The sequence below is a fragment of the Strongylocentrotus purpuratus genome, unplaced genomic scaffold (assembly GCF_000002235.5).
Source record: "Strongylocentrotus purpuratus isolate Spur 01 unplaced genomic scaffold, Spur_5.0 spur5_contig_846, whole genome shotgun sequence".
Classification (NCBI taxonomy): Eukaryota; Metazoa; Echinodermata; class Echinoidea; order Camarodonta; family Strongylocentrotidae; genus Strongylocentrotus; species Strongylocentrotus purpuratus.
The window spans coordinates 206,423-234,396 of NW_022145553.1; the positions used below are offsets into that span (position 1 = coordinate 206,423).

Genomic DNA, 27,974 nt, shown 5'->3' on the forward strand with positions numbered 1-27,974 from the left:
ACTAGAAGTATATTATGTTGACCATTGCAAAGCAGTGTATTCGTGCAAGTAAGAGCGACAATATTGTTTATAAACAGGATTTTTGTTTATATATGACGTTATTTGTGTTACATCATGCACGTTTTCGCTCTAAGATGCTGATTATCTGATGTTATCCACGTCTTTCACCAACCACTGCCGTAATATACATTTACGGATTTTAATGATGGATATATAGTAACTACTGAGAATAATCTTGGAGACAACTTGGTCTGCTGTTTTACCCATCCAGGAATTTGTTTTGCAGAGGATGGAAACATGGAACAAATGTTTTCTTGAACATGACTAATTCATTAAAATTGGAAGACTTACGGCTCTACATCCTATCCGCAGCTTAATGTTCTTTTCGTCGATGTTAATTCTGTCTTCAATACGACGCACTTATTGTTCCGCCATTTTACTGTATTGCCGAAGTTGCCACTAGTTCCAGCAACTAAGAAGATTTGAGTTCTGCAGTTTCGATTGAAGATTGGTACAGTTTTCTGTTTTACAAATTAATCTGTCTAGCCTGTCTGACGGATGTAAATATAGCCACCGTTTTAATTGGATGTATTTATTTATCAGATATGTATAAGAACGTCTGCAAAAATGACTGACCGCAACGGAAGCACACTCAGCAATAAATCAACGACATTCAAAATATCCTTGTGCATGAAATGGTAAAATATATACAGTGATTATTGTATACCACTCGTATATCGTCTGCAAAAAATATCATTTACGGCAAAAAAACAGCAGCTCCAACGGAATAACGACAGTCAATTCATGTTTGTCTCCAGCATGACTTTTTGCCAAGTTTAACACCTCATTCGTCTGGTAAAATGTCATAGCTAACGGCAACAAAACCAAGAACGTAATAAAAACGGAGTATTTCTGGAGCGAAAATTTTGAATTTTTAGAGATAATTGTACACCGATCATCGCTTCTCTAAAATGGATGTAGAGATAAAACCCAGTGAAGAGAGGGTTACAGATGAACCAAGCGAGATGGAGAGACTGAAGAAGAAGTTTCTGAGATTGGTTCGTGCCGGGAATGTGGAAGGTGTGGAGACCATGGTTCGAGACCCCTTAAACGCCAAGATTTCCAAAGCATTGTGGAGTTTCGGTATGGAGGAGGCCGTCCATCATGAACACATAGGTACGTGATGCGGAAATACAATATATTTGTTTACGATTGGATTATGTTCTGGTATTCTTGTAATCTATTCTCATTTTTGCTTGGTTTGGTTTGGTTTGTTTTGTTTCGTTGTTGTTATCTTCCCTGCCTAAAAAAGAAAGAAAAGAAGACTCACAGGTTCGTAAATGTGTAGTTTATCCTCGGCTACAGGTGTGTATGCTTGATAAGAGAGAGAAAAGAGTGTGTGTGAGAGAGAGAGAGAGAGAGAGAGAGAGAGAGAGAGAGATTTGGTTATTAATAAATGGTCTTCATTTCGCACATAATATAAGCCCCCAAGGCATACCGTTTTAGTTTTGAATTCTTTCTTATTCAGAGTAGATTAATAGTAATTTTTGTTGGTGTTTTTATCAGTTGTTAATTTGTTAAGCATAATGTATTGTTATTGTCGTCACATGTATTGGTTTCAGTTGAAGAATAGGAGGATACGTCAAGTAACTTTAAAAACAAATATAAATCAAATGAGAGATGGGGTGATGATACAGATCACCGGGCCAAGATCTAAATTAAATTATTCTTTGTTTTCCCCTGCTTATTAAGTTTACCATGTTCGTTCCTGAGGTGTGGTCAAATGGCTGGTATTCTGGGACTTGTCTATAATCGTAGATATACAACGTCTACCGTGTTCCGTGTCTGACACCATTTCCCCCTCTATTCTATGAACTCTCATGATCTATAATCAACGAAGAGGCTTTATAATGTTCTCATATATACATGTATATAAATCTGAAATCACGAAGACTCTTCTCGTTTCTGCATATGTTGATACGGATACTGAGCTATCAAATCGTCGCTATTTTCACGAAGTGACGGTAGTGAAAAAAATTGCATTCACTTTGCGTTACGATTTTCCTTACTACCGTCACTTCGTGTTAATGCTTTTATTTTCTTGGAATTAAACAATGGTCCATATCATTTGTGTTAAAATACCAGCATGTCTTTACTCTGCAGAGAGAAAGGAGTAGCCCTATCCGTATTAACATACAAAGTGCGTGACAACATGACAAGTGGACATCTTGATTGATTGATTGATTGATTGATTACATTTTGTTCGCCAAGCCGTTAAAGATAATACAAAGTTTTGGGAAATTTGGAAAATTTGTTGGATAGTGATTCTTTACAATTTTGATATTTTTGGATGCCCCTGTGGATGTATTTTAAGCACTAAAAATTTAGCCCCTAAAACACTTCTGCTTTCGAGAACAATTGAATATAACAATTTACCGGTGCTCCCGGTAAATTTTGGTAAGTTTCAAATAGCGCCTACGGCTGTACAATGGTAGCTGCGACCATGAAAATCTCAGCATAATAGCTAATCGGTTGATTTTAGTCAAGAAACATTGTTTTATAGCATAATTTTATATTCACCCTGAGAGAGAGCTATACAACGTAAAGAGATTATTAACAATTTCATTACTTTAGACTCAATTTCAACCGCGACAACGATCACTGAACATTGTAGGATCGCATATGCTTCCAATATGTTAATTTCCACCAAATTCATGACCCAATACCAAAACTTTGTATTACCTTTAACATATACAACAATTTAAACGAATAACAGATCAACATTAAGTCAGCTTGAAAAGGATAAACTAAGAAAGCTCGAGAGCTTATTTCCAGTGGGGTCCCCGACATAACCATGTACACAAAATCTTATTATTTACAAACAGATAAGAAAACAATTATTAATGATAATAAAGATGATAATAATAATAACAACATTAAAATAATAATGGTAGAAATGATAATAAGTACAAGAAGATAAAGAAAAAGAAGAAGAAGAAGAAGAAGAAGAAGAAGAAGAAGAAGAAGAAGAAGAAGAAGAAAAGGAAGGAAGAAAAAGAAAAAGAAGAATGAGAAGAATAAAAAGAGGATGAGGAGGAGGAGGAAGAAAAGGAAAATAATGATGAATATGTTGAATTTCTAAAACGTACAAAAACACAAGTATATACAAAATTACAAAGTATGAACCTCGCAGAGAAAATACAGTGTTCTGTATTCAGGCAATCATATATTTGTAATTCACATCTCTCCTCTGACTCTCAGGCCATAGGTATATTCTTTTAACTTCCTCTAAAATGAGTGTTAGCATCATATTCAAACGTGCCTCTTTCCCATAGCAGTATAACAAAAAGTAAAATTGATTTATGATAAATGGTAAACATGCCGAATAACCCGTTTCATTCATACAGTGGCAATTATATAACATCTCTGTTCTTCCATGGGTCATATTGATAAAGAAATAACAAATGAATAAGTAAAAGAATTAATAATTTAATTATTTTATGTAATGAATTAATTATGGCATGAGAAAGAAGACATTGTTCGATACATTCTTTAAAATGTAAAATGCAGCCCTTGGGCTGTTTGACTACAACTACAAATACAACGTGTAAGAATTTGGATAAATAATTTGAATTAATTCCAATATAATTTTATCAAATTTGATAAATAAAAAGATAAGTTAAATGAATGAATTAATGGATAAATGGATAAATGATCGAATGAACAAATTAATAAAATTAATAAGTGAAATAAATGAAATTAATCTAAAAGACGTTATGCAAATTTTGATTTAAATATTGAATGTTTAAATTTTTATACGAATATGATACCAGTGAATACCAATAGGTCGCTACAAAGAGGATGTGACGCCCTTGGCTTATATTTATAAATAGTAAGAAATTAAAAATAAACAAAACGAACAACATCAACAACAAGAGCGACAACGTAAAACAATTCAAACAGCATACCCAACCCAAATACCTCGTTAATGGAAGTTTTGCAAACGCGCTGGGTAAACATATTATCTAAAGGCCCGGTCTCACCGCCAGAACTTTGCTGGAGCGTTCCTTGAACGGTATGGAGAGGGGGCCGAATTTCGACAACGCTCGTCACCGCGCACAAAATGGGAAACAAAAACACGGTGCACCGCTGAAGCCGGCGTTGCTTTAGCGTGGGTTTAACGGTAGTGAGCGGTAGCGAGCGTTGGTCCCGCTCCGACACCTCCATACCAACGCCAAACCAAAGTTCTGGCGGTGAGACCGGGCCTTAAGTTCACCACCGCTCCAACAACGCCCAGTCAAAGTTTGGCACCGCTAGACGCAAGTTCGTGGACGCTTTGGTCCGCTAGGCCAACGCAGAAATCTTGAACGCTGGACCACCGCTGCTTCGCCAGCTTTGCCCGGGCGGTGATTAAACGTAGCACAAACTTTGGTGGAGCGGTTGTAAGCGTTTTACGAGCGGACACGGGATTGCTGGAACGGTGTCGGGCGTTGAAGCAGCGATCCATTGCGGTGATGAACTTTGGTTTGGCGTTGGTATGGAGGTGTCGGAGCGGGACCAACGCTAAAGCAACGCCGGCTTCAGCGGTGCACCGCTAAGGCAACGCCCGTGTTTTCGATTTGTTTCCCATTTTGTGCGTGGTGACGAGCGTTGTCGAAATTCGGCCCCCTCTCCCTACCGTTCAAGGAATGCTCCAGCAAAGTTCTGGCGGTAAGACCGGGCCTTAACAAAAGCGATTTCACGAATATTGAGTTTTGCACCTGGTTCTGCAAGTATTTAGATTTATTTTTCTTGGTCGTATACATGAATAAATACAAGGTTTAGATTATTATATTAACTATTGTAGATAATGTTCAATAACTTTCATGTGTATTTAAAACACTGTAAAATTAATCTTGCAGCAATGCCGTTTGCTATAATGCAACCAATCTCTATACTAGTAGAGAATGCGTTGGACCTGCCGAAGTTTCCATACAGGAAAAGTTTGCAAACTTTTGTATGCGCGCATCTGTGCCATTGTTGACGTAAGAGGCATGCACGCGTTATAGCATGATATGCGCATGCGCACTTCTCTGGTAACTACCAACGTATTATTAATTGCGTTATACTTCACTTTCTAGTTATCTCTTTTGTGCTAACTAGCTATTTGCTTTTGTCTAGCAATTATCGGAAATTTCTTCAGAATTGTTTCGGATCGCTTTCAATTATGGGTTCGTCGAAATCCAAAGTTGTGCCTGTGCTATCCGAGGATGAAATCGAAGAGAAAAGCAGCTGTTCTACTGAAGCCAGTGGGACAAGCTGCTGGGCGGGAATCAAGAACCTCTTCTCGAGGAACACAAAGGTAAAGACAAATGTTTAAGAATCACTCACCTCCCCTCTGTTTAGATCAACTTGTCAGTGTTTTTTAATTGTGTCATACTTTATATATAACGCCCTAGCTCTAATTTTTGCTTTTTCTTCATTACATTTCTGTATTTATTCTCCTTCAAATACTTCAGAGTACTTTAATGGTTTGATAAATTTGCATATGATAATTAATATTGAACACTTAAAAAAAAAATAGCCAGTTCGGTTATCAACAAATATTTTGTTGGCAGGTGGTCACACCAGCACTCCCTGTAATAAGAGTGCTTAATAGACCAATCAAACTGGTTCGCTGCTGCTCATGTGATGTTTAGTATCACTTATCTATTATTTTTTAAAGTAAAGAAACAGTTCTCACACATTTACATAAGAAATATGTTGGGTTGTTTACACAGATTTCTTGAATGAAAATGATTATCAAATAGATTATAGTGTTTTGTCTGAGCAAGGAGGTGTATTTTTTTTTAATTACTGAGTCTTTAAACCCAGACGTTGTGTGTCCGGACAGTTTGTGTATCCGAACAATAATTGTTGATTCAAAACGGCAACTTAAAGAAGTTTACAAGCAATATACAGTATCCTACATTTTCTAAGACTTACTTTGGACGATATTAAAAAGGAAAAATATTCATGATGGTTAGAGCTAGTGGTATATGATTATTTTTCGTTAAAACGGAAGGCAAATGTGAAAGCTTTATGTTTGTTAATGTTCGGACACCCCCCCCCCCCCCCCAATCATACGACATCAATGATGTGCTTGCATCTGTCACAATTATGTCATTATATTGTGCAACGATGTTTGAGGAGAGTGGAAGAGAGATTAGAAATAGGGGCAGGGAGTGAGAGAGAGTGAGAAAGAGAGAGAGAGAGAGAGAGCGTGCGAGAGCCTTTATCGGGACGGAGAAGGGAAGAGAGAAGGTCGATATTGACAGTGGCGGATTGAGGTAGGAAGGATGGGGGCTTCACAAAAAATCATTCGTAAACGCATTTTCTAAACATAGCAACTGACATAACATTTGCACATCTTGTTTTAAATAAAATAGGGTTAGCGTTACGTTGGTGGCTATTTTTTTGGAGAAACATGCCTATACGAGTGATTGTATAATGCAATGTGCTTTGTCCGGGTTGGGGATATTATAAGCTTTGTCCCCCCCCCCCACCCCCTCCCCCTTTTCCATTATCACGATTATTCAAACAAGATACACATAAAACAATGATCCTGTCTAGATAATGTGCGGAGATTTGTGCTACTTGTTATCTTAGTCTCTAATAAGAATAAGACCTATAGTACACGTACCTACATGTACATCGCGGGCGGATCCAGGATTTTGCTAAAGAGGGGGCATAATATTCGTTTTATTTACTGTTGCATCACCTAATAATGTATATAATTATGTAACATTGACAATTGTGCGCCGCGTCTACAAGAGGCATTTCTAGGGGATTTTTATTTTCTGGGGCGGGGGGGGGGGGGGGGGGGCTTAGGGGTAGTTATATTCATTTTCTATACGTTAACTCAACAGCTGTTCATTTTAGGAATGCTGTCAGTTAAACGGTATCGGACCTGCATGCCATGCTTTATTGTACTATTATATCTAAGATGTACTATTGGGCAGCCTGGGTTTTGCGCCCCCCCCCCCCTTGATAAAAAAAAAATCATGAGCCGCATCCAACATCCGGATGCAGAACACATCCCCACTATCATTATAACTGAGACAAATTGCATTTCAGGTGGTTCCTTCGGGACCGGAGAATGAAGCCGGAGACCATGACGACAAGAAACACGACGATGACGATCTTGTGCAGAATTCCAAGACTGCTCAAGTCTCTCCAACAACAGCCATCGTCGCCATCGAGCCTAAAGTCCTTCGTCGTCACGTCCTACAGGCTATTCTCAGCGAGCTGATTTGTCAGAATATTGAGCCAATCAACTGCCAGGGAGTAAAATCAAGCCCTTTGATTGGCCAGAAGGGCAAGCGGTCAGTAAAGAGGGTCCGTCCATCAACCTCTTACCCAGCTGACCGTAGGGTATCTACATGGGACTTCCTTTACTACCGTAAGTTGGATTTTCGTCTTACTTTTCATGAGAAAAAAAAGTATACCGGAATGATCTAATTTTATTTGGTTGTAAAAAGTAATTAGAACCTTAACTGAATCAAGGCCGTTAGAGTATTGCGGGTTTTATTTGTATTTGATGGGTACTTTATCTTTCATTACATTAAAAAAATAAAAATAAAAATTTAGCATTGTTGTTTAAACAAACATTTCTTATGTCCAAGATGGAGAGGAAGCGAAAGTGAAAATAATCATGAAAAGAGCGTCAGGATGACATAATTATGATAGTGAAAGCCAAGATTGAGAAATTAGACACAGCGATGATTTCGAACAGTAGGATTTTCACATATTTCAGAATACATTATAATATTATTTTATACATATTCAGTAAATAATTTGTTTCATTTGATAACATGTTATACTGCTTGACTCGTGACAGATCGATTCGTCAACGATGACAGCGATAAAGAGTCATGTGACGACGAATCATCGGATGACGATGAGTACATGGGTGATGCTGACATCGAATCTGATGACGACGAGATCGATGACAGGATCAGAGTCCACAGATTCACTCACAGAGCCTCTTGCAAGGCTAAGGGTATGCCGTTCTAGAAGAACAAATTGTACCATTGATTATGTTTTTTTTTAAAATCTATTCATTCATTTATTGATTTACATGTAATAATTTATTTACTTATTTACTATTTATTAATTTATGCAATTACATATTTTTTTATTTATTTATTCATTCATTCATTCATCCAAAGATCATGCAGTCATTTATCTTTATTTACCATCCCAAATAAAGTCAACCGTGGCAAGGGCGGTAAGACAAAGAAGGCCAAAGGTCCTGCTGATGTGTGCAATGAGACACGCTCTGTGATTGGTCAGAAGATGGACACGATGGTCGAGATGAACGATGACGTCATCAAGCAGACAGGTCAGCTACATGTATACAAAACAAAATCTTTAAATTTGTTTCAAGATAATTGTACAAACTGCAAAAAGAAGGAATCAATAAATTGATTCTCTAGGATCGGGAAATATGGCAAACACATATGTTAGAAGTATTATTTTGTGTAGTTTATGTCCTTGACTTCTCTCCCTTTTCAGGTTCCCCTCTCAGTTCGATACCCCTGCTTAGTCAACCTGGACATAACTTTTTGCCTTTTCAGTAACGCCCAGTTCAAATGTTTAACTATGTGTCATAATATCAAGTCAGTTCCTATCTTGGGAAGCATTGTACCCGTAATAATACTACTGTGAGCACTTTGGTCAGTATATGTTCATCAAGCGTGTTCTAAGAAACGGGTATTATAATTACCGGCATTTTACATTTCATTCCTATTATGCAATTCTTGAGCCACAAAAGTTTATGGTTTATTGACTGTCATTAAAATCCATCATTATTATTTGCGAACTTTAATGAATTCTGTGAGTGCCTTGAGAACACGAAACGAAGCTAATAGTGATGAATATACAAGGGATCTTATTTCATCTGTTACGTAATAATATAGCACGCACGGAGACGTGTTTTTAACATGTCAAATCTATGATTATGGCTCTAAGATATTGTGTATGCTAAATTGATACTACATGGTTATAATTTTGCTTGTTAAATGTCTCAAATTTTCCAAATTACATTATGATTTGGCTTTAAAATGTGAAGTTTGGCAATAAGATTTTGGCTTTGAAATGTTGAGTCCCCAATGTGATTATGTGATCCCCAAATTAATTATAAAAGGTTATAACTTTATTTATTAAAAAAAATCCGAACCATTTCTATATCATAATAGCTTGAAATGTTAGCTTTGTCAAATTGATACTATTTATTATACCTATATTAATCTATTATGGCTTAATTTTTTGTTTAAGTTTGCCACAATTAATGCTTTTCGATCATGTCTTTTTTTTATGTTAAGTTCACAAAATACGATTATGGCTTTCAAACTTTTCATTCAATAACATTTTCTATACAGATGAGGATAGCAGCGTCTATCTCTCCAGCGGCTCTCTAGCTAGTGACGTCACCAGTGACGACGGAGCATCATCAGAGATCGACGATGTTTTCGTCGAAGAGAATGACTTCCTGTTCATTGTATCCCTGTCCTGGATCACCCACGTCAACATCAGCGTCGCCTTCGCTCTCCTCTGGGCCTTCGTCGACATCGACAGGAAGATGGAAAATGTGATGGACGTCTTTGGCCACGATGATGACGGGAAGGCCGTCGTCGACCGTAAGGAGACTGTAGATCATACTCCCTCAGGTTGGTTTGAAATCACGAAGTATTATATAGTCAATATGTAACAGGTACTAACAGCATAAATGTACATTATGTGGGAGGGGAAAAAACTTATACCGGACTGATCTATTTGTATTTGTTTGTAAATGTTTAAAGTCATAAATAATTGGGAAATATAATGAAAGAATATAGAGGAATGGATATAATTTTACCGACTAAATAGATATATGAATTGGTTACTAACGATATCAATTAGAATAAAAAGCAATCTTAAGTTTTGATAGGTAGGTCCAATGAAATAACAAAATTGGTTCACTTAATATGTTGTAAAAAGTAGATGAAAAGATCAACATTATTTGTTATTTTTTCCAAGTATATTTAATATTATAGAATCAATATGTGACAGCGTATGTAAAAAAAAAAAGTATACCGGAATGAACTAATGTTATCTGGTAGTAAAAAGTATATACTAGCGATGATTTATTTTCATATTTTTCTAGTGTTACACAATAATGGATATATGTACATTTATAACAAAGGGTGCGTGAATCGACTTGTCAATCATTGGATCACTTAGAGTTTTTGAAGTTTCGAATGAATAATAACGATGCGTTGCATTACAGTTAATGAAGAGATAATTAAACCTCTCATATCCCGACAATCACTGTGCTATTAAGAATTCCTCTTTGAACCTTTATTATGCTACCGTAATCAGGCCACCAAGAGGATGGAGATGTGATGGACACCTTTGGCCACGATGATGACGGGAAGGCCGTCATCGACCGTAAGGAGACTGGAGATCATACTCCCTCAGGTTGGTTTGAAATCACGTAGTATTATATAATCAATATGTAACAGGTACTAACAGCATACATGAAGTATTATAAAATCAATATGTAACAACATAATTTATGTGGAAGAAAAAAAAAAAAACCGGAGTGATCTAATTGTATTTGTTCGTAAATGTTAGAAATCATAAATCGGGAAATATAATGAAAGGATAGAGGAAGGAATACAATTGATATACCGACAAAATGGATATATGAATTGGTTACTAATGATATCAATTAGAATAAAAAGCAATTTCAAGTTTTCTAAGTTATGATAGGTAGGTCCAATGAAATAACAAAACATGGTTCACTAAATTAGATGAAGAGATCCCAATTATGTGTTGTTGTTTTTTTCCACGTACATTTAGTATCATTGAATCACTATGTTACAGTGTATGTAAAAAAAGTATACCGGAATGATCAAATTTTATTTGGTTGTAAAAAGTAATTAGTATCTTAGGTGTTATGTACTAGTGATTATTCATTTTCATATTTTTTTAGTGTTACACAATAATGGATAGATGTAATTCTATAACAAAGGGTGCATGAATCAACTTGTTTATCATTGGATCACCTAGAGTTTTTTTTTAAGTTTCGAATGAATAATAACAATTCGTTGAATGTCAGTTGATGAAAAGATAATTAAACCTCTCATCTTTTTTTAATCACTGTGCTATTAAAATCCCACTTTGAATCTTTATTGTATTACCATATTCAGGCCACCCAACGGATGACGAATACCCGCCTGACTTCGAGACGGACTCCGAGACTGACATCGACCAGCCCTCGACCTCATACAAGCGAGACAAGCACGCCACCTACGACTTCATTGTCAGGAGTGAGTTGATGAAATAATCAAGATTTATATTGAACTTGAATTTATTCTGCAAGTATTACAAAAGAGTAGCACAATTATCATCGATAAAATAATGAAAGGCTCAGTCACTGAACCATTAGTCCATCAACCAACTAAGCAACCAAGTAATCAACCAATTATTCCTTTGATCATACACTCTTAACTAATATGAGTAACCAACCAATCAAACAAAAGACACACACACTAAATTATGCTCAATTAGTCCATCAACCAATCAATCACCTTCTAATCTAACACTCTCATTTTTTTTTGCAGAGCGCTTCATGGATGTGTCTAGCGATGAGTACATCTGGTAGACACTGGGGCTAGGACTGGAGAACGTAGGGAGGAGTGAGGATGAGAGCTTATAAATAAAGATAATACAGCTCTTATCACGAAGTTGGAAGACGCTCTAATGACTGAGGAGACTTTAACTATGGTAAGTTTGTATTTTTTCCCTTCTTGTTTTTCTCTATCTCCAGTTACTTTAATATATAAGGTCATGTTATATTGTGCCTATGATTTAGAAAATAAATAATATAAAATGGCCGAAAAAAAATATGATACTTAAAAGTGCTATAGAGTTTTAAAGTCATAATTAGATCAATCTTTCGGTCAGTCAAGTCATAAGGTATTCCACCAATCAAACAATTCATCAACCATTCAGCCTGTCGTGCCGTCAATACACTAAATATACAAACGATCAGTCAATTAATAATTAACCAATCTATCATTCAATTGATCAGTCGATCAGTCAATCAATCAATCCATCAATATTGTGTTTCAATGAATTCATGTTCTGCTTTCTTTTCCTCCGGAGAGCATTGGTGTGCCTATATATCTGGTTAAGACTAGTAGACCCCAGGCATGCAGGGCCCGGGATAGGAAGGATGAAGATGAGAGCCGTGAAGATCATACAGCTCTCATCAAGGAGCTACTCTGTTGATAAGACACGAAGACCACTTATCATTCTGTGGTGAGCATTTTTAATTTTCCTCAAGCACTTTTGGTATATCGTGTGATGTTGTATAGTGAAGTGTAAGCGGGGGTATATAGTTAGAAAGAGTTAAGATAAAATTTTCTCATATTCGCACATTTTGTGTAAGAAAATCCTTTGATTTAGTGTTGTCCATAGACGAAAGCTAAGTACATAAAAGTAAACGTATATTATTATACAGTAGTATTTTAGTAACGAAAATGAAACGTGCATGCATTTTCAAACCATTTAAAAAGGCCTTTTCTTTTCTCTTTCTTTCTCCCTCATTTGCATGTAGCAGAATTGGAGAGCCTCAAAGCAGGATAAATGACCAAGTCATGATTATAACCTGCCTAAGCCCTGAAACCAGCTTCAGAAGACAGCATCAGGAGACAGAGAATGGAACGGCAGCAAGGCAGGAGAAATGACAAAGTCATGATCATAATCTGCCTAAGCCCTGAAACCAGCTTCAGAAGACAGCATCAGGAGACAGAGATTGGAAATGCAGCACGGGGAAAAATGACCAAGTCATGATTATAACCTGCCTAAGCCCTGAAACCAGCTTCAGAAGACATCATCAGGAGACAGAGATTGGATATGCAGCAAGGCAGGATAAATGACCAAGTCATGGTTATAACCTGCCTAAGCCCTGAAACCAGCTTCAGAAGACAGCATCAGGAGACAGAGATTGGAAATGCAGCATGGCAGGATAAATGACCAAGTCGTGATCATAATCGCCTAAGCCCTGAAACCAGCTTCAGAAGACAGAGATTGAAACTGCAGCAAGGCAGTATAAATGACCAAGTCATGGTTATAGCCTGCCTAAGCCCTGAAACCAGCTTCAGAAGACAGCATCAGGAGACAGAGATTAGAACTGCAGCAAAGCAGGATAAATGACCAAGTCATGATTATAACCTGCCTATGCCCTGAAACCAGCTTCAGAAGACAGCATCAGGAGACAGAGATTGGAACTGCAGCAAGGCAGTATAAATGACAAAGTCATAATTATAACCTGCCTTAGCCCTGCAATTAGCTTCAGAAGACAGAGATTGAAACTGCAGCAAGGCAGTATAAATGACAAAGTCATAATTATAACCTGCCTTAGCCCTGCAATTAGCTTCAGAAGACATCATCAGGAGACAGAGATTGGAACTGCAGCAAGGCAGGATGAATGACCAAGTCATGATTATAACCTGCCTAAGCCCTGAAACCAGCTTCAGAAGACAGCATCAGGAGACATAGATTGGAACTGCACCAAAGTAGGATTAATGACCAAGTCATGATTATAACCTGCCTAAGCCCTGAAACAAGCTTCAGAAGACAGCATCAGGAGACAGAGATTGGAACTGCACCAAAGTAGGATAAATGACCAAGTCATGATTATAACCTACCTAAGCCCTGAAACCAGCTTCAGAATATGAGCAGTGAAGATCATACAGATCTCATCAAGGGGATACTCTGTTGATATGAAACAAAGACCACTTATCATTCTGTGGTGAGCATTTTTAATTTTCCTCAAGCACGTTGGTATATCGTGTGATGTTGTATAGTGAAATGTAAGCGAGGGTTATATAATTAGAAAGAGTTAAGATAAAAGTTTCTCGTATTCGCAAATTTTGTAGAAGAAAATCCTTTGATTAAGTGTTATCCATATAGGAAAGCTGAATACATAAAAGTAAACGTATAGTATTAAACAGTAGGATTTTAGTAACGAAAATGAAACGTGCATGCATTTTCAAACCTTTAAAAAAGGCATTCTTTTCTCTTTCTTTCTCACTCAGATGCATGAAGCAGAATTAGAGAGCAACAATTCCTTGCACATCGCCAACTTTTGAATAGATAGAGATTTGTACTGTCTTCAACATTTCAAATTCTTCAGAGCAAATCGAACTCGAGCTCATGAAACGAATGAATCTCAAAAGAAAAGCAGAATCCGCCCAAACTTAATGCTGCAGAGAATTGTTTAGAATGACTACTACCAAACCAAACATTGCTGTTACAAGGAAAACAAGCAGATTTATGACTCAAAGTTCGATGAACTGCATTGGACTACAAATCAGCCCTTGAAATAAATGATGCAAATGGAAATAAATCAGAAATCAGTATCTTCTCTTTCTGTATAGCGTTGGTATTTTCTCAGAGAAAATGGGGAGAACGATAATAAAGTAGTATCACAAAGAAAGTTAGAGAGAAAGAGAGTGAGAGAGAGAGAGATGAAGAGGGTAAGATATATAAAGAGAAATGAGATTAAGTGAGAGAGAGGAATAAGTGGAGATATGTAGTGGGGAATTGGGGAAAAAGTAGGCTTGTCCTTATTTTACAAAAAGATAAGTAAGACTCAAATGAAATTCATACCAAAATGAAAGAAAATCGGCCTATGAGCTTTTTGTTTATCAAGGTATCTTCTTCCAGCTCAGAGGTTGTTGGCAATATTTTTCCACATATCTCTGTTATCTGCCATTTTGATACACTCTTGCAGTTTCATTCCTCTCCAGGTCTTTATGTTCTCTTTCGCGTTGGTCCTCGTCTTTTTTCCCTTCCAATAAATATTTCAAGAAATTCATGAGTTGTAAGGGATAAATAAAAAAAAAGTAAGTGAATGCGGATCGAATAGAATATTTGTAAAGCGCTTAAAGACATTTGTATTAAGCGCTATATAAAAATTAAATATTATTATTATTATTAATGCTATCCAAACAATTAAAAAGGCGAAGAACCACCGAATTGAATGATGACAAATTTTGAAATGGCATCAAATTAAAAATGCTGAGATTTTACTCAGATCCATTTATTCTCAAATACACGAATACAATGAATTAAAAGAAAATTTAGACTAGAGCCCCGTCTTGTATAGTTGTAATGTATTCCAAATCAATTGCAAACTTAAAACCACCTCACGGTGACTCCGTGCAAAGTGTCTCATACCACCGTCTTGAAATTCATCCAAAAATGTGAATCACTTAATATGATGATTGACTAATGGTTCATCCTGGTATCACTGACACTGAATGGTCATATTAAGATATTATTTCCTTTTTATGAAATGAAGAAAAAAGAAGACATGTCTTACGGGACAAATTGCACATAATCGTCACGATTACTTAATATGTATTGAATTTAGATATTCATAGTTTCATACAAATACATGTAGTTTATAAGTAAGCGCACAAAATAATATTTATTCATTGAACTTTACCCACGACAGATGTTTTGACAACCTTGGTTGCTTGCAAGGTGCCCATAGAGGACGCCCTACTCCACGCCATCGAATCACGCAATGTCGAGATCGTAATGGAGATCATCAACCTACCCGACGACGTGTCCATGCACAACTATATAGTAAGGCCGGTGGTGCGTCTAAATGGTTTGGGACTGGGCCAAAGACGGTATCCACATTTCTTTTAGATTATCTGCTAGCCTCGATCTAATGATACGTAATAGTGCCACTTATATTTTTACTTAAAAGTAGGTCGGATCAAATTTGATTACATAACTACATAATGTGGCCAGTAATGGGCTCTATATCGTTGACCAAATGCATTAACCCATGTTTTTGATTAGTTAGCCTATGTTCCTAGCCTCGATCATCTATATTGTGCAGTTTTAAGTTATACGTATTATCAAAATAAAAGTAATATCAGAGTTCAGATTCTTTAAACTGGGAAAGGTTTCGATACAAATACTATTTAGAGTAATTCGATAATAGAAATCATACCCAATTTCTTGGCAAAAAAAATAACCCGAACAGTTTATCTAATCAGAAATTCATCCCGTAGTCAACATGCAACATTGGACCAAAAGTGCCCGACTCGTGAGCCAAACCAAACCAATTAATATACAACTAAAAATTATATGTAAATTCAAATTACGTTTATATATCAATCAAAATATAATGCAAAGCTTCTAGGCTTTGTGTTACCGTACTATGTAATAATGATGATGATGTTTATCAAATAGTATTTCTACTACGTGGGACCCAATATACGTGTAGTTATTCCAAAAGTTTTTGTTTTGTTCACGGAAAATAATCAAATTATAAGCATCTCTATAGTTCATCATTTTACCAAACAACAATCCGATCTAATTAGAATAGCCATTTTATTTGAGTGTTTTGTATAATTATTTTCGAAATATGATAATGAAAAAGAAAGAGAAATTTGGTTTAAAATATATTGTATTTTGCCCAATAAAATTACCTTAATATAAACTAAAAAGATATTTCCAAGCTAATGGAAAATTATAAGGAATTTACATCTTTATCTGTTACAAGACCTAACAAGTAAATTATCGTTGTGTAAAATATATTATGTTTTTCTTTAATGTGTGTGTTTATTTTTTTAATCGGAATGGGACATACCCATGAACAACATCCCAAAACCATTCACTTTAGTGCTTCAATTAATTTTATTTCAGGCAGACAGCAAAGGAACCGACTTGAAAAACAGATTCGCCGTGACCAACAACTTTCCACCTAATACCACTCCTCTCCTGCTGGCTTCGAAATTGGATGACCTAATAATTGTTGAGGTAAGGCATTATAGAGAATCCTTTTAGTTCTATTTTCATAATCTGAAAATGAATACCTTAATATAAGACGATTGATCTATATACTCACTTATATACATGTACCTCAAGTTCAACGTTTATTTCAAGGTATAGAACTATATGTCATAAATTGAATGTTATACTACAGTTTAATCTGTATACCGTAGTTAAAGATAAACTTTAGTACTGGTTTTAAAAAAAGAAAGAAGATGAATTCTCACAGAACCAAACAAAACTTACACTGAATGTTCAAGATTACAAATGAATGTCATTTGCCAAACAATTTTGGTAGAAAATGTACACTGGTTGAGTAATCAGCATAGAAAGATAAGGAAATCAAGGTAAGTAGGCCCGACACCATTTGTGCAATCAATGACATATACATCTTTCTGTTGACAGTGCTTGCTACTTTACAAAGACTGGGGCAAATTTGTTATGATTTTGATGACTCCAGAACACTGCAGTACACACCAATACTTACATGCTACATGATCATCTTTTTCTGATCCATTCCATACCTTTTCTTTCACAATGCAATCGCATGAGCAGAACTTAACTTTATCTTTAAGGCTACACACCACAAATTAAACGAAAAATACTATGTCAGCATTTTTCTGATTTTTTTTTCTTCTGCTTGAAATGGTCTCGGATCTATCCGAGCTTAAAAAGGAAGCACACATGATTTTAAAAAGGCAGAGCCGAAGAAGAGGAAGATGAAAGAGAAGAGGAGGAGGAGAAAGAGGGGATGAAAGAAGCTTGGTTTTGAGAAAGAGAAGATGATGGGACATGGCTTCTCTAACAGTAAAAGGCACATTTTCGAGGCCAAGAAATGTTATTTTGATTGGATTCTTGTGGAACATTTCCATTAAAGAGCGAAAATAATATAACATTAAAATAAAAAGATTTGTTTCGAACTGTACAGTTACTCCTAGACAATGGGGCCACTATGCCGACTGAAGAGGAGACACTTGCGCGCGTCAATGACGACCCGCTGGAGCAAGCCCTCGCACGTCTGCAGTGGTTCCAATCAATGACCAGCGACGCGTACATCCTGTTGACTTCTGATGACCCCATCGAAACGGCGTTGCTGTGGGGCGAGCGACTCAAGGAACAGATGCGACACGAGAGGCCGGTGTTCACCTCGTGTTATGAGATCATACACAGCCGACTGGAATTCCTTCTTACGCGGCTTCTCGACTGCGCAACTCGAAAGGATGAAATATGGGAGGCCCTCAACGAGAGAGCGGCGTCAGACGGTACGCGAAGAAGCGTGTCGAAGAGAGGGGTACTCTCCGATCCCATGGGGCGCTTGAAGCGAGTAGTGCGATTGGAATACCAAATGGTAACTATTGTTAATAAAAGCTGGTCCCTTATAATTGTTTTGCATAGTAGAACAGGAATTTTTCACTGTACATTGTGTACTTTATGTAAACACTACATGTACATTAAATCCTTATGTAAGTGTACAGGTTATGCCATTGCTCCTCTATTGAATAACATTTTTATATTGTGAATGTTACATCAGAAGCGCAATTTGATTTATTTTACATTGTCAACAACTTAAATGGTAATCCCTATCGCACTTCAAAATGCTCAAGGGGTTACAACATTACAATGCTTGTTTAGGATTTTACTTTAATTTGTGAAATACCCGTGTAGGGTGTAAATTCGGGAGAAAAAAACAAGCGAAATCCTCATTTAGGGTATATTTTGGCTTCAGAAGAATCCTCGTTTAAGGGGTGTCTGGAAAACCTCTGGTCACGTATGCTCACAGTATTTCTACAGATTGACTGAGACCCCGTTACGCATAACGATGTCCGTTTATCTAGACATTATAAATATTTTTAAAAAACACAGGACATGGATACTAAAATTTACCCTTCTCTTCCACCTTTCCTATACAGTTTCTGTCTCATAGTTACTGTCAAGAATACATGCTGCAATGGTGGTACGCTGACGGCCCCATACCTTGGAGTTCGTGTAGTCAAATTGCCAGTATTTTCTTGGTGCTTCTTATTTCCATTTTATCGCCCATCATCTGTATTTTCGACATCGTTCTACCGGAGAATATACGCTGTGTCCGACGGTTCGACAAGCTAATGGCTACCCCGTGAGTAAAAAGAGAAATTCTTCTGTAGAATATCTTGCAAATTATTTATAAAAAACTGTTGCCACAAAAAGTTGGAATAACTTTGGTGTACCACTTTTGAAGAGGTAACTGTGAAAATATGATTTCCTATTGAAAGACAGAGTTTAAATCTTCTCAGAGCATTATTGAGTAATCTAAATGCTCATAGAGACTGATCAATAAAGCTCCAAGAAGATGGAAACTGTATTTATCAAGAATAAACCATATCGTCACAATCATTTCATGAAAAGAGGTAACAATGACATTCCAACTTATGGGCAAAAGTGTATATTCTACACCGCTATTCATTGAAATAGATTGAAATCGAGTATGAACATTCAAAAGACCTGTTTACTAATATCCTTCTTTTCAGATGGAGCTATTACTTAATAAATCTGTTTGTGCTTTCAGAGTGTATGTGTTGAATGATATACACTCTTGTCTTATGTAGATGTTAACATACCCCCATCTCTCCTATTTACACTTTTGTACAGAATATCCACAAATACGTATGAGAAGTATTCACATTTCTTATTTGTTATATAAGCCTACCAGTACAATTAGTAAGTATCCTTCTTTGTGCATGTGTTGCTAATATTGCTTCCAAACCGTTAACCCTCGGATCTGTTATCTTAAGAAGATGTAAACATATCCTATCTCTTCCACGTATTGGTTTGTACAGGGTACTCTCTAGATGTGTTCACATGTCCTCTGCATTCAGAAAGGCTTATCGCTAAAGATTAATTCGTTTACCGTCTAAACCTTGATACACACAAAGAATATTATCTTGTGTATTGTGTAAACACACCCCACCTCTTCCACATTCAGATTTGTACAGCACATCCTCCAGACGTGTTCACAAATCCTCTTTCTTCACGCACTACTCTACATGACTATGGGCATCTCCATTACGATAATGGAGTGTCCCGATTTCATCACTTTCCGGCACGACCCCAGAGGATTCAATTGCGTCCGTTACACTTACACAATTTTCCCGTTGGGGTCGCGCTTCATCGTGGTGTTTATATGGGTCATAGGTAAGTATTGCTATTGTTGGTGGTGGTGTTGTTTACTCGAGTACAACCCACGAGACCGAATTTTTAGAAAAATAACGAGACAGACGGTCCAAGACCTTCCGACAATCTTCCGACAACTTTCGCACTCATGAGCTGCCGATCATGTTCGGTTTGGTGTGCAGTTATTCTTGTCGGATCTCTGTCTAGTCATACTGGTGGGATGTCCCTGTTTACCCCTGTCTTCAAGCGAAACAATGTTTGAAATTAGCAAAAAGCCGTGGCTGGAAATTATCCAACCCTCCAGATGGTAATTATAATCCTGGCAACAACATTTTACAAATTTAGAATTATTTTTGTTTCTTAAATTTGCTGCTAAAAAAATGTTTCTTGTTCTGGAGATGGAGATGCCTTCTCTCTGTCTTTATCTATTCCTTTTCTCTCTCTCTCTCTCTATCTCTCTCAATATCTGAGTGCATCCTACTCCACCCCCTTTTTTCATTTCCCCCCTATCACTTTATATGCATGACTCTTTTTTACAGGAATGACTTTGCAACATGTGACGCTAGTCTACATCCAAGGCTTGAAAACATATCTCCGAGTGTACTGGCATATAGTTGATTTCGCATCAATAGCTCTTCACTGGTCATACATTGCCCTAAGCATCAGTATTACTGTGGTAAGATCATTGTCTTCTCAAAGAGAAGTTTGATTTTTGGTGAAGGTAATATTTTGTGGAGTTTCTTCATTCTTCTTAATAAGTTTTGAAGAATATTATATTAGCAATAACTGCTAAAAAAGGGTTGCTCCTCAAACATGTTATATACCTGAATTTTACCTTGACATTTTGTTGTACCTCTGCCAATTTAAGATGGGGTTGCATGACTGACGGTCAATAATATTCTTCGACTTTTTGGTCTTGCTCTTTGGTATTAACAGGAATTGATTAGTTGCTAGTTGCGGTCTTGATTTTAATTGATATGATTTTCTCATAATCTGTTTTGCATTTCAACGGATGATAATCCTATGATATCTGTTTGATTTAGTGACCAACTTTTACTCTATGTAATATGTGCTATCAATTATTGTTGTCAAGGGTAGTACGATCTTATGTACAGTATCATTTTTTAAACAATTGTGAAGTTTTTGTTTAAATTAAGGAAATCTCTGATTTCTTTCTTAGTTTAGTTACTTTATACTGATAAAATATCAGGATTTGATTTCAATGTAATTTTAGTTTGATTAAAAAAAAAACACCTGTATATAAGTCTCATGATTTGGAAAGCGCTATTGAATTATATTCGGGAATAAAGTTTTAGGACTGTTAATTGTAAAATTTCTTGTTTGATGGTTTGTTTATTTATTTGTTTGTTTCTGTTTCGTTTATTTGTTTCCTCTCTTCATAATTTCGCTGATGGATCGCAGACGGGAGATGCAGACATCTTGTACATGTAAGCTATGTTCTCTCGTAATTACGCTAGCATATTTGAAGATTAATAGATTTTCGATCAAGAAAAACATTAAAAAACCCACCATAGACACCTTTATATACTAGTGGTACACGAACGAAAGAACAGTATATATTTTGTTTTTCAAATTGCTTTTTCTTCACAAAATAATTCACTTTGGGCGGTAAAACCCCATCTAAGAAAACCAGGTTTTCAAATGAAGAAATGTTTTCCTTAATAAACTATATGAATTGTAATAGGCTGGGATGTTTTACCCCTCCTGGTCCGGCCTTTGTCTGTATACGCCACTATAATTCGGGTTGCGATATGCGATTGAACTTCGAAAGAAATAACAAATATTTATAGATTTTTTTTAACTTGCTGTATAAAGATGCCGCGTGATATTAAAAAATGGTTTAATGAATAATTTGTGAATCGTGCTCTTTTTTCATTCAATACTTAATGGATGAATATTTAACGGCCATTTATGTTTCTGATAGTATTCTTTTTAAACCATCCCTATCAAGTTCAATGTCCTATATGCGGTAATATCAAACTAAGAAGAAGGAGGAGGGGAGGGGAAGGAGGTGGTGGGAGAGGAGCAGAAGAAATCTAACGAAATTGGTTTTTACAAAATATTGAGATTTGTTTCCATATCAAGGTAATTATCCTTTTCATCTCGCACTATCTTATTCATTCTATTCCCTAACCGCCCCTTTCTCTCTCTATGTCTCTCTCTCTCTTTCTCTTCCCTCCCTACCTCTCCAACCCCCTCTCTTAATCTCTTTCTCTCTCTCTCTCTCTCTCTCTCTCTCTCTCTCTCTCTCTCTCTTTCTCTTCCCTCCCTACCCCTCCAACCCCCTCTCTTAATCTCTTTCTCTCTTTCTCTCTCTCTTTCTCTTCCCTCCCTACCCCTCCATCCCCCTCTCTTAATCTCTTTCTCTCTCTCTCTCTCTCTCTCTCTCTCTTTCTCTTCCCTCCCTACCCCTCCAACCCCCTCTCTTAATCTCTTTCTCTCTCTCTCTCTCTCTCTTTCTCTTCCCTCCCTACCCCTCCAACCCCCTCTCTTAATCTCTTTCTCTCTCTCTCTCTCTCTCTCTCTCTCTCTCTCTCTCCCTCCCTACCCCTCCAACCCCCTCTCTTAATCTCTTTCTCTCTCTCTCTCTCTCTCTCTCTCTCTCTCTCTCTTTCTCTTCCCTCCCTACCTCTCCAACCCCATCTCTTAATCTCTCTCTCTCTCTCTCTCTTTCTCTTCCCTCCCTACCCCTCCAACCCCTCTCTTAATCTCTTTCTCTCTCTCTCTCTCTCTCTCTTTCTCTTCCCTCCCTACCCCTCCAACCCCCTCTCTTAATCTCTTTCTCTCTCTCTCTCTCTCTCTCTCTCTTTCTCTTCCCTCCCTACCCCTCCAACCCCCTCTCTTAATCTCTTTCTCTCTCTCTCTCTCTCTCTCTCTCTCTCTCTCTCTCTCTCTCTCTTTCTCTTCCCTGCCTACCCCTCCAACCCCCTCTCTTAATCTCTTTCTCTCTCTCTCTCTCTCTCTCTCTCTCTCTCTTTCTCTTTACCTATCAGCAACAACACAGCCATTTCGTCATCGCATTCATTTTTCAACCTGAACAAGGTATTTCACTTCCATTTCGACAAGTATGAGGTGGAGAGACGGGCGTGGGACACGTTCGACCCACAACTCATCGCCGAAATCTGCTTTTCAGGTACGTGAAAGGGCGTACATATGGCTCTTTGAATGGGGGGGGGGGGGGGTTATGATACAAAAATCTCTGACAAGTAAGGAAGGGCATGTGCAACATTTATTCCAAACATCTGTAACAAGTAAGGTTTTAGAGGGGCACAAGAATACAAGAGGCCGGTCATCTATTTTTCTAATTGAGGTGTACCACAATGACTTTCAATAAGGGATGTGCGCCTTCTATATTAGAGTGTGAGCAGTACCCCTCTAATATGAACTGAACAACATATGATTATTTTATATTCCTGATCTCATGATTTGTCTTTTGCATCTGTTTGATATTATATTATATATATCTTATATTATATGTAAATATATGTTTGTGTATAGTTATGTAATATATCATCAACTAATGAGGAGAGCCTCTTACGCATGAGTGCAGACCCCCTCCATGTATTGAATTGTTTAAATATATATTTCAAGCATTTCTGATAAATTTGATAAATATATTGTAGTTGATATGAAAGGCCAAAAGAAGCTGAACACAAGCGAAATAATAACTGAAAAGCATGGGAATCGATTGAAAAAGAACGAAAAATTTGAAATATATAAACTATCACTGACAAACTTTTATGTTTTCTCCTTTTGTTGTGATTTCAGTGGCTAATATATTGTCGTTTCTTCGCCTACTACATGCGACCGTCGCGTTCCAGTTTGTCGGTCCCCTTCAAATCTCCTTCGGCGCCATTTTGAAGGACATGGGTCGATTCGCGTGTCTGCTGGTCTTCGTGCTGACCGCCTTCGGCATGGGTTTCACCCAGCTCTACGCCACCTATAACACGCAGGACGATGACGAATGCCGTATGGATCCCACTTCGGATGAGTGTATGACCCTTTCTTTTGAGACGTAAGCAAGAACTTCAAAGCGAGATTAATTCGTTTTCTTTTCGCGCGAGTATCTAAAATCCTATTCGTCGATTTTGTTTTCTCACTGCACCAGTGCTGGCTAACACTCTCAAAGCTTGTTGGGATATTTTTAAAACTTAAACTATTTATTTATTTGCTTATTTATTTATTTATTTAAAAATATTTATACAGGATGACACCATCTCCAAAGCTGGATAATAGAGATGACATAATCCCACCAGTCTGTGAGACTAACAATAATGTATAAAACGATTACACGACCCAGGAACTGTGGGCTCTCGCGGTTGTTAAACAATTCGACGCGCTTTCTTTTAGTAAACACGGATCTGCCTAGTTCGTTTTAATAAGTTAATTTATTTATTCAAATTGGTTGTTTGTTAATTACACATGTTTATCTTTTCGTTGAACCTTGCCAGGATTTCCAAGTCAGTGGTGGCTCTCTTCTGGGCGCTTTACGGCGAGACGAGCGTCGATACGCTCAGGGTGTCGGACAATCTCTGGTTAACCCAGGGCGTGGGCATTGTCCTGTTCGGTGTCTACATGGTACTCGTGGTCACCATCATGCTAAACGCCTTGATTGCCATGCTCAGTAATACCTACTCACGCGTTGAGGTAAGCGGGACTTAGCGGGTAAGGGCGATTGGTGATCACCGCAAAGACTTCCCCAACTCGCTCTCTCTCTCTCTCTCTCTCTCTCTCTCTCTCTCTCTCTCTCTCTATGTATGTCTGTCTGTCTTTGTCTCTCTATCTGTCTCTCTGTCACTCTCCACTCTCGACCTAGCTAGGTATAGTTATTACTTGGTGGGATTGAATCCTTTAAATACATTGGGCATGGTTAGTTGCTGGAACCAGGGCTGGAACCAAAGGTGGTGTAACATAGCTCCAAAGCACATTGGAATTGGCACATAGAGACGTAACATGCCCAATGTGTTACAATATTGTTACAGAGGTTTTTCATCATGATTAATGTTGATGTTTTATCTCTTTGCTTGTCTAGGAGAATGCGCGTAAGGAGTGGCACTTTGCCCGGACACGGATGATGCTAGAGTACGATCAGATGACGGGATTCCTGCCCCCACCCTTCAATATCATCCCTAGGGTGGGGTGGTGGGTTCAGAAAGCATACAATGGACTCAGAAGAATTACAGTGGCGATATGGAGATGCAAGAACAGTGATATTGTATGTTTAGTAATGTGCAAGTTGTAGAACGGGGGAACGGAGGGGGGGGGGGGGGGGGGGATTTTGGGGCTCTTCTCCCGCCCTCCGTTAGAATTAATGTTTACAATATTTTTGTGCAAATGCAAAGAAGCAAAATTCTATTGATTATAATTCAAACAAATCAAATCATTCTCATTTTGTTTTTTAAATTAGCGGAAATGAAGAAGAAAACAAAATCAAACTAATGTCTAAACTACATAGAGGGGAGGAGGGGGGGGGGTGCAATTCAGAGTTCTTATATTCCTATCCTCAACCTTCAACATAATGTTAGATAACGATTTCAGTGTTATGGAAGTTTGCATCTTTAGAAGATCCTCTCTCTCTTTCTCTTTCTCACCCTTTCTCTTTCTCTTTCTCTTTTGTTTCTCTTTCATGACAGATTTTATTGAAGATGGAGAAGAGAGGTGAAAGACATGTGAGGAGCAATGCGCCTAGAACTCTGAAGGGACACAAATGGAGAAAGGTGAGCAGATGATTACTATTATAGTTTGATTAACTCTCCTCTGATCTCTCTCTCTCTTCCCTCTCTTTTACTCTCCCCATATGTCAATCTCTCCTCCCCTCTCCCTTTCTCTCTCATTTTCTTAACCCCCCCCCCCCTTTTTGTCTCTCTCTCTCTCTCTCATACTCTCTCTCTGTCTATCTAACTATGCGTTTAAGTTTACACGAATAGCATTTTTTCCGCATTTTGCTCCGAATAGGCGTTTCTTAGTATATACACCAATAAACCATAAATATCAACGACACAATAAACTGTTTGCAGTTTATCTCAAATTTATAACGAGTTTTTTCAAAATCACCAATCAACACCTCAATATGCTGTTCTCTGTAAAACATAATGATCGAATAGATTCATGAATTCGAAAACAGTAAATAATATTGACAGCAATGCGCTTTTAATTTATCGAATTATTTTTAATTAACGATACCAAAAAAAAAACAATAGAGAGGAAATCTAAAAGAGTAGGACATCGACGAAAAAGAGGGAAGATGAAAGAAATTCGAAATTTTGAAAGACAATTACATGTACAAAGAAACAAACCCCAAAAGAGGTTGAAAAGGGAAAAAGGGCAAGAAGACAAAAATATGAAAAAGAGGAGGCCCAGGTAGGAGATAGAAAAGAAAAGGATGTAGAAGAAGAAGAAGAAGAAGAAGAAGAAGAAGAAGAAGAAGAAGAAGAAGAAGAAAAAGAAGAAGAAGAAGAAGAAGAAGAAGAAGAGGAAGAGGAAGAGGAAGAGGAAGAGGAAGAAGAAGAAGTAGGAAAGAAGTATGAGAAGAAGATGAGAGTATGAGATGAGGGTAACTTTCTTCTAATGTCAATCTTTATTGTTTCACATACCTCTGGGTCTATATTTTCAATAACCGACCGTTGTGTTTCATGTTTCTTTCAGAAAAGCGGAGGCAAGATTTTGGCAAATCGTCTGTTGCAGTGTATGCATTCAAATCCCGAACGCAGCCAGCAACTGAACTTCTACTGACAGAATTAAATTACCTCAGTTACCTTTATAGAAAAGTATCATACTCGAACCAGGTGAGGTAAATGGGTACCTGGCAGGAATTAATTCCTTGAAATGCTAGAGCGCTGTAATGGCGGCTAGGCTAAAGGTGGGGGTAATGATACATGCTACTATACTAAATACCCCCCTCTGTATAGTAAGCACACGGTATATTTGTATCAATCAAGTATGTTTTCATGGACTATAAACAACGAATTAAGTTTTTATGTAAATAGCATTATTTTTATTGAGAGTGAAAATAAATATCAACATGAAGACACAAAATTAAATAATGCCTCCGGCACCACTTTCAGTGGGCGGAGGCATACAAATGGCAAATTTACATAAAGCATTACATTTTGACGAAAATCACTTCTATAACTAACAGAACGTATATTAATTCATTGCAAAAGTTATCAAAACTGTCAGCCTTTGACATGAGTTGTTTGGAATTTATTTTGCACGGAACACCTGAAAACATTGCAGCCTATTAAATACATCGGTCACATTGCCCGATCGAACCTAAAACGACCGATAACAAACAAAACATTGGTTATACAAGATGATATATCTGTTGTTTGGTCCATTGTATAGTAGACAATATTATATCTACCGTTATGTTTATATTAGTAAGATATAGACTGATCTGGGCCCCGTCTTACAAAGAGTTGATATCAATCGTAACTTATTTGCGATTGATATCAATCGTAACTATGTACATAAGAGATAGGAGACTGCAAACTTGCGATTGATTGGAGGACTTACGATTGATTTGGATCGATCGTAACTCTTTGTAAGACGGGGCCCTGATGTGTGTTTCTTAATTGGGTTACTACAATTTAAGCAACACAGATATTTGGTCTTGACACATTGTAACGAACGTTTTAAAAAAATAAAACCAGAACAAGAAAGAAATTCACTTTGGATGCTGCTCTGTTATGCCTTTCTGGCTCTTGGCCGATCATACAATTTGGTCCAATAAAAAGAAGAGCAAAAGTTGTTAATTTCTAGGGATCTCACAATTTCCTCAAACTCAGTGAGAAGTTCTATCTGTTAGGGGATGACATCCTACACCTTTTAGTTGTTAAATAGGAGCTGCAATTGGATTATAATGTCTCCTTTTGTATAATTATACAAAGAGCAATTAAATGCCACAGTCACTATAACGAGGATTAAGTGACTATAGA

General features: G+C 37.3%; 2 protein-coding genes across 2 annotated transcripts; both read left to right on the top strand.

Moving 5' to 3' along the window:
* Positions 1–27,672, top strand: LOC100891162 (transient receptor potential-gamma protein). Its single transcript, XM_003726687.3, has 14 exons — positions 1–1,176; positions 15,533–15,666; positions 16,741–16,854; positions 17,795–18,214; positions 18,777–18,982; positions 19,829–20,037; positions 20,556–20,692; positions 21,439–21,464; positions 23,031–23,170; positions 23,806–24,052; positions 24,489–24,684; positions 25,070–25,252; positions 25,671–25,754; positions 26,683–27,672. Exons 1-14 carry the CDS (start codon positions 972–974, stop codon positions 26,767–26,769), a joined length of 2,388 nt encoding a protein of 795 aa, XP_003726735.2. The 5' UTR covers positions 1–971; the 3' UTR covers positions 26,770–27,672.
* LOC115926786 lies at positions 7,101–11,744 on the top strand. The gene is made up of 6 exons (XM_030992130.1): positions 7,101–8,020; positions 8,231–8,362; positions 9,402–9,689; positions 10,381–10,479; positions 11,214–11,333; positions 11,628–11,744. Exons 1-6 carry the CDS (start codon positions 7,927–7,929, stop codon positions 11,666–11,668), a joined length of 774 nt encoding a protein of 257 aa, XP_030847990.1. The 5' UTR covers positions 7,101–7,926; the 3' UTR covers positions 11,669–11,744.
* Positions 27,673–27,974: the final 302 nt, after the last annotated feature.

What these genes read in the sequence shown, in the direction of transcription:
- LOC100891162 (XM_003726687.3), top strand. Translation starts at nt 972, where the DNA reads ATGGATGTAGAGATAAAACCCAGTGAAGAGAGGGTTACAGATGAACCA. An exon ending in ATGACCTAATAATTGTTGAG is followed by an intron (nt 16,855 to 17,794) that starts GTAAGGCATTAT and finishes CGAACTGTACAG; the next exon opens with TTACTCCTAGACAATGGGGC. An exon ending in ATACCTACTCACGCGTTGAG is followed by an intron (nt 24,685 to 25,069) that starts GTAAGCGGGACT and finishes TTGCTTGTCTAG; the next exon opens with GAGAATGCGCGTAAGGAGTG.
- LOC115926786 (XM_030992130.1), top strand. Translation starts at nt 7,927, where the DNA reads ATGGGTGATGCTGACATCGAATCTGATGACGACGAGATCGATGACAGG. An exon ending in AGCCTCTTGCAAGGCTAAGG is followed by an intron (nt 8,021 to 8,230) that starts GTATGCCGTTCT and finishes TCCCAAATAAAG; the next exon opens with TCAACCGTGGCAAGGGCGGT. An exon ending in CTACGACTTCATTGTCAGGA is followed by an intron (nt 11,334 to 11,627) that starts GTGAGTTGATGA and finishes TTTTTTTTGCAG; the next exon opens with AGCGCTTCATGGATGTGTCT.